The sequence below is a fragment of the Rhipicephalus sanguineus genome, chromosome 2 (genome assembly GCF_013339695.2).
Source record: "Rhipicephalus sanguineus isolate Rsan-2018 chromosome 2, BIME_Rsan_1.4, whole genome shotgun sequence".
Lineage (NCBI taxonomy): Eukaryota > Metazoa > Arthropoda > Arachnida > Ixodida > Ixodidae > Rhipicephalus > Rhipicephalus sanguineus.
Window position 1 is genome coordinate 196,668,793 of NC_051177.1, and position 12,409 is coordinate 196,681,201.

Genomic DNA, 12,409 nt, shown 5'->3' on the forward strand with positions numbered 1-12,409 from the left:
ATATGGCCTTCCTCGTCAACATGACACTATTCTGTGACAATTTCATGCAATGGTCATCAATTTTTCACAGCTTTCGATCTAACTAACTGCGTTGTCCTAACATGTGTTGTCTACAAAACAGGCCACGCGCTGATCGCAATGAAGGCCGTGGAAAACAAACATATAAGCCGAGTGGCCTAGAAACACAGCAGGAGTAACTCAGAATTGGCGCAAAAGCAGTGGCGGATGGTCACGTGATAGGTTTCCACCAATTTGAGCTTCAGTTCCAGTTTTCCAGCAACTCTGCTGTCGGCGCTTAGCTCAAAATGTACCGTTTTAATTTATTTCTTTCTCCTCTGATGTATTCTCGACAGAAGGTCTGCTGTGACAAAAATGCACGAAAAACAAGCAATCTAACATGGGCAATCACTTTGTGTTCAGCTTCTTGCCCGCTTTGCAGCCGCTTCTTGAAAGGGGCATTTCAGAGACACTCTCCCCAGCAAATTCATGCCACCCTCTCGTAAAAAGAATTTGTTTGTTCTTTTCTGCTCTACAGATGACAACCAAACTTGGTGAGCATGTTCTTTAATGAGCCATCCATCCAGAACAACTGAAATTTGAAAATGCATATCTTTTGGGAAAATCGTGTTTTTAGCCCCGCATCCCCCCTGAGCTGAAGTTGTCTCTCTATTCAGGTATATGCCTAAATTTGTAACACCCACACTCTAGAAGCAGTGGGACCCTTTGAGGTAGTAGATTTTCGTCCCACAACAGTTACCATGATTTATCTTGCGTGCCTTTCCTTGCTTTCATGCAGCATTCCTGGTACTTGCATGTTACAAATGGCCTGTGCACTATCAGTATGGCATAGCCTTCTTTCTTGGAAGGTGCTGAGTGCAGTGCTTTGAAGTAGGTGCAAGGAAGCCAGGTGACGATAATTGTTGTGGGACAAAAAAGACCTCCCTGTAGAGTGCCAACTGTTTTTTAGGCTGTGTCCCAGACACCTTGACTGTTGGTATCCCCTCCTCCCCTCTGTGTATGTCTCCCGGCACAGATCTACGAGGACGGCATGACGTGGGAGGTGTTCGCAGCCGTGCTGAGCATCCCGGGCAATAAGACGTTGCTGCGGCGTCACCTGTCACTCCAGCTGAAGCAGCTGTTGGGACCCCACATTGTGCAACGCAAGCGGGCATTGCAGGCCAGCCCCGACCACGTGCCCCTGTCACCCGCCGCAAAAGTCAAGGTGGGTGCTGGCAGGTGCAATCGGAACAAGCAGACAAGCTTGCTTCCTCGAGGCCCAATCACAACTGCGATTAGCACCGGTCGTGCAACCATTTGGGACTGGTGATAAAAATGTGACTGAGGGCGGCAGATGGTCACACCAGCAAGTGCACCCTGCCCACACAACATTCACGTCTGCTCGCACATTTGCTCACATTTGCCATTGCCCTGCAAAATAAGCAGATGTCTTGTTCCTTCGCATTTCACTGGTTCAGATGTTTGTGGCTTCAGTCGCTAAACTCGAAAATCAACCAGTGAGCTCAGACTGAGCAAAGCGACCAAAGCGGCCATTTGCGACTGTTTGCGACCAGTCTCTTTGTGACTAGCTTGGTCACGCAGTTAGTGCTAGCCAGAGGTGTGAACATGCTTTTAGTGTTCCTACTACTAGTAAATGACTGAACTGACTTATTATGATGCTACCAGTTTTTACTATATATTGGATATAACTGCACTTTAACCCTTTCGCTACCGTTGATGAGTATAGTCCTCATGATATTTTGTAACAAAATGGCCGATGATGACTGTACTCGTCATAAAATAAAATTGGTCCCACACGGAACCAATGAAGACTATACCTGTCATACTTGTGTTTTTTGACGCTAGATTTCCACACTTGCCCATGTTGGGCCATTTGTGTCTCAGCTTTCATTTTATTGCCATATTTCATCGTACTGCCATGGGTTGAAGCCACCTTCGAGTTATCTTTTTTTACGCAATTAGGGAAATAAACGAACACCATTGAATTGAAAGGATGGTACCACTCTAGTCAGAAAAAGAAAAAAGCTCTACATATTGAGCGAACAAGTTTTTGGGTAGTTTTGGCACGTTTTTCTTCTTTGCTGGCAGTAGCGAATAGGTTAACCTGCTTATAATGACACCAGTTTTAACCCTTTCGCTGTCACTGATGTACCGGTACGTTCTTCATGGTGTGTTCAAAAAATCGCGTCAAAGCTCAAATCTGGTGTGATTTAACGTAATTCCACTGGTTGCACCATCTGTCGAATCTTTCTATAAGCACGTATTTTAACCCTTCCTATGTTGCTACATGTATCAAAGGGTATGGAGTGACTGCAGCCATCCTTCTTTGCTGGGGGTATGGTAGCTCTGCGCAATTACGGGTACAAGGGTTGTTCTGCCATCTGTCGCAGGTATGCAGGTTTGTTTTAAAGGGCCCGTAAACAGGCTGCGACTTTTTTTTAAATGCGAAGCATTTCTTAGCGAACTTCTGCGACTTTGAGCGTATCTATCTATCTATCTATCTAGCCGCCTACGACTTTGTGCTCTCCTGGCCGTTTCGTTTATCGGATGTATACCAAAATTGGTGTGTCATAACATGGCCTTATTACGAACATAAATGACAGGTCATATTATGAAAATCATGTCACGCATGTCATGAACAGCATGATTTACATTCCATGGCCTTTGGGCTCCCTGGCCGTTCCGTTAATCGGATGTGTACTAAAATTGGTGTGTCATAACATGGCCTTATCACGAACATAAATGACAGGTCATATCACGAAAATCATGACACGCATGTCATGAACAGCATGACTTACATTCCACGGCCTTTGGGCTCTTGCGGCCGTTCCGTTAATTTCATATATACCAAAATTGGCCCGGCATGGCAAGAGTTCATGACGAACATAATGACAGGTCCTAACATGCAAATCATGACGCGCATGTCATGTGCAGCATGATTTACATGACATGGTCTCGGGGCGCTCGCGGCCGTTTAAATGAAGGGATGCATACGAAAACTGGTATGACGAGACATTTCTGTATGATGATAACTGACAGGTGGTAACATGAAAATCATGATATGCATGTCATGTATGACATGATTTACATGCCACGCTCATGGCGCACTCGCGGCCGTTTCGCTAGATTGATATACACCAAAATTGGTACTGTGCGATGTGACTTTATGAAGAACATGAATAACAGGTGGTAGCATGAAAACCATGACATCCATGACATGTATGTCATGATTTACATGCCACGCTCATGGTACATTCGCGTCCGTTTCGCTTGCGTGATATACACCAAAATTGGTGTTACGCGACATGACAGTATGACGAACGTAAGTGAGACGTGGTAGCATGAAAATCATGACATGCAAGTCATGTACGACCTGATTTACATGCCATGCTCATGATGCGCTAGCGGCAGTTTCAGTGAATTGATATACACCAAAATTGGTATTGCGCGATGTGACTGTATGAACAACATGAATGACAGTTGGTAAGATGAAAACCATGACATGCATGTCATGTGTGTCATGATTTAATTGCCACGCTCATGATGCATTCGCGGCCGCTTCGCTAGCTCGATGTACACAAAAATTGGTATTGCGTAAAGCGACTGTATGACGAAGGTAAATGAAACGTGGTAACATGAAAATCATGACATGCATGACATGCACGACATGATTTACATGTCATGCTCATGACGCACTCGTGCCGTTTCGCTTGCTTGACATACACCAAAATTGGTATTGCGCGACGCGACTGCATGACGAACGTAAATGAGAGTTGGTAACATGGAAATCATGACATGCAGGTTATGTGTCATGATTTACATGCCGCGCTCATTGTGCATTCTTGGCCGTTTCGCTAGCTTGGTATACACCAAAATTGGTATTGCGCGACGCCACTGTATGATGAACGTAAATGAAAGGTGCTAACATGATAATCATGACATGCATGAAATGTACGACATGATTTACATGCCATGCTCATGGTGCATTCGCGGCCGTTTCGATAGCTTGATATACACCAAAACTGGTATTGCGCGATGTGACTGTATGATGAACATTAGTGACAGGTGGTAACATGAAAAACCATAATATTCATGTCATGTATGGCATGATTTACATGCTCTACTCATGGTGCACTCGCGGCCATTTCGCTCCTTTGATATACACCAAAATTGGTATTGCGCGATGTGACTGTATGACGAACATAAATGAGAGGTCTTAACATGCGAATCATGTTATGCATGTCATGTACGGTATGATTTACATGCCACTGTCATGGTGCGCTTCCGGCCGTTTTGTTAACGTGATATATACCAAAATTGGCATGGCATGACACGAGTGCGTGATGAACATAAACGACAGGTCATGCATTTATATACCAGAATATGCGTTTCATTGGCATGGTGTACACTAGATTGTGCATGCATGCGTGCATGGCAAACATGCGATATATGGTGGACTAGATGCCATGACATGAATGATTTCATTTGGCTCAAAGACAAACAAGGTGATGTATGCAGCTCTTTGCTGGCTGCTTCGCATTACATCGATTCCCACAGTGCGTGGGATCTGCCGAATTTTTTACACCCCCCAAACAAGCTCGCTAATTCGTACAGTAGACCGCGGCGATCACGTTTTCCGAATATTTCAGCGCTGCACGCCGCGCAGACCCTTCATTTCAAAAAAACAATTCCCGCGCTTCTTTCCTACGCCTGACCAATCCTCCTCGTACGCGCAGTGACGGAAACTCGGCGATCGGCGAGTTTACGTAGCACTGAGCTTGTCGATTGGTCTAAGCCAGGTCTCAACAAACAGTACGTCAGTTCCTGTTCCCTCCCACCGCTACGAAACTGCGCCTTGTTTCTTGGCCCTGCGGTGATGCGGTTTCGGCCACGCAGTAACGCAGTTGTCATGCGTATATTCCCCGCATTGCATGGCACCTGCACGCAGTTTGCCTTCGACATGAGCAACACGTGGAGGAAGCATTGTTCAGTTGTCGGCTGCAAATCGAGCGGAGAAAAGGGGAATCTCCGGTAGCTCGGACGGGTAGCCCTTGCGGCAAGCGGGGTTCTCAACGCTTTTCTCTCACGCCCCTTCGTCGTCTTGGAAAGCAAGCACGCATTCCTGCTGCATTGTGAACTGTCACAAAGGTTCAAAACTACCGAAAAGCCGAAAACTGCCCGTCAAGTTGCGGAGCACGTGCGACAATGTAAACAATATACAACCAGGAGCTGCAGCAAGCGGAAGTACATTGCGACTGATCCCGCTCGCCGATGACGTCGATTGCTGACGTCGTGTCATGTTGCCGAAGTGGGCGGAGTCACGACGACGGGCTACGCCTTCCCTTCCCTGTCGCGGAGAAGGGTGGCGAGGCCGCGTGAAAATTTGAAACCAGCTGAAACGGATGTTCTAACCCCTGTAACTTCCTTATTATAGCACGTATTCGCAAAATTATTGCGGCAGCATGTTCACATAGCAAAAGTGCGCATATTTTCCTTCATTACAATTTTTGGACGTCGGGGTTGTTTACTGGCCCTTTAAAGACGATAGTCTTTCTTGGGGAACTTAAACACAAAAATTTTGGTCTGTCTGTCTGTCTGTCTGTCTGTTTGTTAGTTTGTCTGTCTGTCACCCAATTCAGCCACCCGGCCAAAGTTTAACCACTCTGAACGCCCAGCCATCTTGAACTGGTACGGCCGTTCATACTTGTAAGCATTTTCGATCAAAAAGCAAATATTGCGCATATCTGAGGCGCAGCATCAATATTTAAGTACTAGGTGGTGTGTTCCTTTATTAGAAAATACATAAATAAGTAATTCTAAAGACCCTAATGTTTCTTAGGCTGCGCTGAAAATGCTAGTGTTTTAGATGCGAAGCATCTTATGGCGGAGTTCAAACCGGTGGTGGTGGTGGTGTGCGGCGGGACCACCCTTACTGCGCATGCGCAAACCCTCTCCACACACCCCCTCGCCTCTCTCCCTTTCCCCTTCCCCCTCTCCCACTTTCCTCCTCCACTTTTCCTATCTCCTTCCACTCCCCCTCTCCACTCCCCCTCAGAAACGCGGGCTCGACATGCCGAAACGCTGCTCCGCATCGCCTCATGGTACCCTTTAGCGGGAGATGGTGTGATTTTCTTAGGCTGCGCTGAAAATGCGACGCTATGAGTCAGATGCAGCAGTTCAACATAATGGAGGAAGACGCGTGTAGTACAGCCGGCACAAGACTATCGTCTTTCGACCACATTTGCAGCGAAGCACGCAGATACGCAGCCAATTTTTTTCTTATATTCTGTTAGGTTTCTGCTGCGGCTCATCAGTTTCAGGGGTGTAGGCTGTTGCCTCTCCAATAGACCAAAACGTGACTCGATCGCTGCTTTCACTCGCTCGCTGCACCCCGCTTGTTGCTATCAGCAGCAATGAGGTTGTTTGTCCCCTTTCTATCCCTATCCGTCATCTTGACTTCACAACATGCCCTTTCTCGTGTTTCAAACTTTCCTGATGTTCCGAAAACAAGCCAATACTTGGGCTGTGCCACGGCCAGAAACACTCGACAGTGAAAGGGTTAACAATTTATAGATTGTAACATTGAGCAGTCCCCGCATCATGAACTTTTGTATGCCTTCTATGGTGAGGAGAACTGCTTGCTGCAATGTTCCCATGTCACATTATCAATCATAACCTGCATGTTTCCTGGCTGTTTCTGTGGAATGAAAAGAGAACGTCTGAAATGCCAGAAAAGAAAATAAAATAAATGCGGTCAGCTGCACTTATCCGAGTACTACCGCGTCCATAGAATACAACCAGCTGTCCAGTCTTTTCCACACCCCCGACCTCACGTGCATGTCTCACGTCTCGCTTCCGCCCCCCATACGGGAATGGACTGCATCATCTACGTTCCATAAGGTTCTATCACACCCTATAAGTCATACTGTGGGGTGTGAAAGTTTATTTGATTTTGATTTATTGATTTCCATTTACACACATGTACAACATAGCGGTAAATGGAGGTGGATGAGGGAAAAAAGCTGCACAAACGCGGCTTGAGGGAGACTTCACCCCTTTAGTACAGTATGGCTACATGTGGTGAAGCACATAATATACTTTGTATAATGCACTAATACAGTGACTATAAAGTATGGCAGTTATACAATGAATAGGAAAAAAAAAGAAAACATTTGCACAATGGATTACACTACTCAAATGCACGATGACAAGGGGAGGCGAAGGTGTGTGGTTGTGGGGCGGGGGTTGCAGGCTTGTGCTAAGTAGGGCAGGAGACAGTGCTCTGGCAACCCCCTATCTTATATTTAATCTGCAGTGGGTCCAAAGGCTACAAAGAGTGAGCGAGACTACAGTGGATAGTAGCGGACAGAGGACAGAAGTGTGTGGGTGTGGTGGCCACCAGAGTCAATGAAGCATATAGGCAAAGCTGTGCATCTAGTATCACGCTTGAAGCGAGGTCCAGTTTTTGAGTTAAACGAGCCAACGCAATCCACTGTCAGAAGAAGGGGAGGTCATTGACCACATTGCCACTGTAATACCAGCTCTGTCCCCTCCCCTCCTTCCTTTGTTCTTTCCATGCAGCCTTGTCATTATCGGCTATACCTATGGAATTTTCATGGCACTGGAATTGGGTTTGACTTTATAAGCAGCCCCAGCAAGTTGCAAATTTTATGACTTCGATAATAATAATAAAAAAAGAACCTAACACCTACAATTAAATTTGGCTACTGGGTGGCTGTACAGGAAGGAAAAGGAATGAAAAATGTTGGTACAATAAGACGTGAACAATGTGAGCAGCCGTACACATCTGCGCATCATGGATTCTCCCAAGGAAAAATGTTGATTGAATGTTTTGTGCAACATCGACAGCAATGTGGATTACGGTGGCAGTAGTACTGATTGTAGACCAATATCCAACAAAGACCACGTCACACTTCCACATGGGTGGTTGCATCAAATCTGTGGGGGCGCTTGCATCCACTGAGAAGTTGTTTTCACGTCATGGCACTCGTGTGTTCTACAGGCCGGCTTCACTGCTGGACGCTATTGTCAGCATAGTCACTGTCGTGCAAGAGATGGCGCTCTGTTCCCACAGTAGCACCACGTAGCAGCTAGGATACATGCGGCCTGAGGAGTGGCGCTTTTTCACTTGGCCCCTTGGAGCAGGTTGCTGACGGTTGCGTGCGACTAGGGGTCTGCGGTGCGATTTCGTGGATTGTCCCCGTGGATCCGCTCTCATGATGAGACGAAGATTGTTGATGCCACATTTGTGTTGCATTGGTGGGTTATATTGGCATTCTATTGTGTTGTCTGTATAACTTGGGTAATGGGCTCGCCATGTGAATATATTGTTGTGTCATGGTAAACAGATTCACTTTGTGGTCTTGCGATGGTAAAAAGTGGAAACAAATACCAATTTGTTCATTTGCTCTAGGGTATGAACTGTGTGCACTGTTTTTTGAGCATGAGAAAGACCCCACAAATCAGAGTGGCAATTTGCGTGAGTTTGATATGCATAAAGAATGTGAGTCCCGTAACCCCTCATTTCTTTGTCTGCACCACTCTAGCCCGAAATAATTTTGACATGCACTTCAAAGTTTGTTTGTTCTTTCGCATTTAGAATGTTTCTGGAGTGACCCAAAGATGTATGGGTGTTTATAGACTGAAGAAAAAGCCTTGCAGTGAACACACAGAGGCCTTTAGCTCGTAGAAAATGTCCTTGTAGAGAAGACTCTATTCCACTGATACTTCTGCTCACCAAGCGACGTTTGCTGTACGCGAGGACCATTTCGAGAAACCACCCTCTCCACAATCGTGGTTTGCGGTTGTGAATGTGGTTAATGCTCCGCCTCAATGCTTGCAGGCTGCCAAAAAGAGCCCCCTGCGCTGGCGACGGGCCAAGGGCGCAGATGGCTACCTGTGTCCGTTTGAGGCGGACACATTGGCTGAGGACCTCTCTTCCTGCGACTCATCAGTGGCAGATAGCTCCTTCGACGATTCCTTCTCATCTTCCTGTCCCCGTGAAAAGGTCAGTCTGCCTCTTGAGCACCTATCATGACAACTAGTTGCAGGATGCTACCTTAAAAGAGAGAGAGAAAAAGAGCTCCATTGCATCAATAAGCATGCTTCTGTAGTTTTAACAGAGCCATACTAAAGCTGCTGTATTTCACTGTTCTTATACTGTAACGGCATCGTTGTTTTATGCAATAAACTGCTACGCCGTCGTCAGCACCAATGAAGTCACTTGGTTTACCTCCGTCTAAAATGGCACTTGGGAACGCTGATAACTCATGAAGTTTATTGAGGCATTGTACACCATTGTTCACAATCATGATGCACCCAAAGTTGTCACCTGGTACCAAAGCCCACTTTGAGGAAACAGTTCATGACGGTGCTTTGCTTTATGTTGTTCCAAGCACCAGTCATCATTTTTGTCACTCCATGTGGGTCATTATTTAGTTTGACTCCCGACTGAGGGTTTATCAGGCGCTGAACAAGAAATGCTCAAGTCCACAACACCACAAAGAGAAAATGCTACACACGAACAGCAAAGGAAAAAGTCCCCTTCTTTAGGGTGGCTACCTCCATTGACCTATTGGCAATTGCACTTGTAGCTTTGTAGCATGCAGCCGCTGCCTTGGCACAGCAAAATAAAAAAAATTTGTTTAAATAAAAGAATAAAACACTTTGGTCACATACAGCCAGAAAAAGCATGGTCTGTGAGATTGGTACATGTTTGCCTGAAATATGTCGCTAGCCTGTAGATCTCGAAGCTTATGCTTTCAAGGCTTGCATGCCATTCTGCGTGGACAACCATAGGAACTGTGCACATTGCTTCGAGGCTGCCTCTACAGACTTGCACCAAAGTTACAGCTGCTTCGTGTTCACCTCATTTTGGCACATTTGACTTTCGGGCTCTCTGAAAAGCATTGTGGCCGCACATTGCGACCTAAAAATTGTGCACTAAACATGCAGTGCACTCAAAAGCGTTGTGTAACGTACCAAAGCAACACAACAACGCCTCCTTTTCGTTACCTCTGAGCAAAAGAGGGATTGCAACTTGTTGTAACATGGCTGAAAGGCGACCAGTATCCATTAGAAAAAATGCAATTCTTGGGCTTCGCCGCAGCATTTAATAAATCGGATGTGTCACTGTGTGGATGTTCGATATACATGCGCACCAGCCTCTTTGAGCATGATATGCTCAAAGAGGATTTCTGACTTGTTCGATATAGCCAACAATTCGAGAAATTCGAGTTTGATGTAGTATCTGGGATTGACTGTAATAGGTGACGCTGCACGCACTTAGGTAGGGATCATGAACTCCACACCGCTGCAGGTTCTACGCTTCAATGAACTGATGCTGATTTTTGCTGTCGCAGATCACTGCATGAATGTTCACACACATGTTGGGGACATGTTTCACTGCCACCATTTGTTTGTCATAGTTTTTTTCCATTATTATTATTATATTGCCACGTGCGTTTCTTATGATCCCTTTTGCTGTATTCAGTTTTTGCCCACAAAGACTGTCAGCAACGCTCAGCGCAAACGGCGCCTCATTGTTCGAGAAGCTTCGCGATTATTGTAGATCGTTTTGTTAAGGTTGCGCGCAAGATGTGAACACTCGAGCTTATTCTAGAGCTTGCGCGACAACCAGCGATAACACTGGAATATTCGACGGCACATGTATAAATGCCGACACACTTCACCGCTTGTCAATTGATCGACGGCCAACGCTCTGTTCGCCGCTGTCAGTGCATATTGTGTGTATTGCTGTAAATTAACTTTAAATTTCTCGGCCACAAGTTCGGCCAAATAAAAAGTTTCACCTTGGACACGTTGCCTGTGGTCTTCGCCGATGTCACGACCACGTGACAATATGGTGTTTAGGAGATGTTGGCGCTTTTGTGTAGCGCCGGCTACTCCTTTCCACAGATAACTGGATACGTGAAAACCACAGCTTCGATATGCTCCTCGGTATCGCTGCTCTCTCTGCCTTAGGATTATGTCGTGGCTCTCCTGGCGAGCAGCTGTGCTACCCGGCTGTCTCCTTCGGTGGCCGCTGTTCGGTATGCTAACTGAACAGATGCAGGGCTATGCTAGACGCCCGTAAGAACATCTTACTCTTGAAAGATAGGAACCTCAACTTCACAAAACTTGCAATATAATAAAGTTTTCCTCTGCAAGCATGACTTCGTTACATCAATGTTTGACTATATGCCACGTGCAAGTTAAGGCCACAGCCAATGAACAAACACACTTAAGAAGGCGATAGATGTTGCAGGCTCCATGTTTCACTGTAAATGTGATGAACATTATCACGTAGCTGCCCTTGCTCACCAGGGGGCAATCACTCTTTTCTTTTGGCTCCAGATCATTGAAGTTATGCGTAGCTGTAGTCATTGCACTACATCGGTAACACAGAGATATCGTAAATTATCAAGGTATTTTTCTTGTTGATCCAATGACATATCCAAGAACGAAATGAATGTGTTCACCGTTGTTTTACATTATTTTATTGTGCTATTCATTGGATTACAACTTGTGACAGGAATTAATGTGAGCAGCAAGTAATTGCAGTGAAAGCCTAATAATTTGATCCTCACTGACTCGCTGATCTGGCCTTTTTTTTTCTCCGCATCAAAGCTACGCTAGGTCATTTAAGAGTCAGGCTTGGTAGTGCATAGTTGACAAAGAAAGAAAGAAGGTAATGGGAAGAGAGCCTATAAAAACGCAGCACTGTGGTCGCATTAAAGTGTGTACGTTTTTTCATGCCTTAAACAGTTGATAAGTCATAGGCTTCCCAGAAAATATGCATACTATTACACCCACATTTGCCACAGTGTCATACACTGCCAAAAACTGGCATGCCATTGCCGTATTGATGAGGCGCGGGCAGGCAAGCGGGCGGGCGGGCAACAGTGCAGTGCAGTGCAGTGCAGTGCAGTGCAGTGCAGTGCAGTGCAGTGCAGTGCAGTGCAGTGCAGTGCAGGCAGGCAGGCAGGCAGGTTTAGGTCCTGAGAAGCTAGGCATGGGGCCAGTAGGTCCCTACCCAGCAATTCACTAGTCCCATGTCGGAACAGAGATGCCGTGCCTCTCCGCTTGTTCATAGGGCCTCTGGATAGCCAGAATCTGGACGTCTTGTCTGGGTTCTTTTATGCCCGTCGTCCAGTCTTTTTCTTGGTTGCAGGGCACTGCCAGAGTGTGTGATTTAGAGTAAAATTCAGCGCCACAATCTGGGCAGGGTGGTTCAATGTCGGGGTGGAGCATGCTCAGAAAGCCCCTAGAGGGGTAGGACCCCGTCCAGAGCATGCTTGCTCGTGATCTGTTGAGCTTATGATGGGGGTGGAAGGGGAAAACTCTGCCTCTCCCCTCTGTCGTGTGATGT

General features: G+C 46.1%; 1 protein-coding gene across 3 annotated transcripts in view; it reads left to right on the forward strand.

Moving 5' to 3' along the window:
- The window catches only part of LOC119383963 (liprin-beta-1), a 102,267-nt gene that overhangs the window by 80,163 nt on the left and 9,695 nt on the right, over positions 1-12,409 (forward strand). For all 3 annotated transcript variants that reach the window (XM_037652245.2, XM_037652244.2, XM_037652243.2), the window contains 2 exons: positions 1,034-1,222; positions 8,882-9,046. In XM_037652245.2, coding sequence (XP_037508173.1) covers positions 1,034-1,222; positions 8,882-9,046 — 354 coding nt within the window. The remainder of the gene's footprint in view (positions 1-1,033; positions 1,223-8,881; positions 9,047-12,409) is intronic.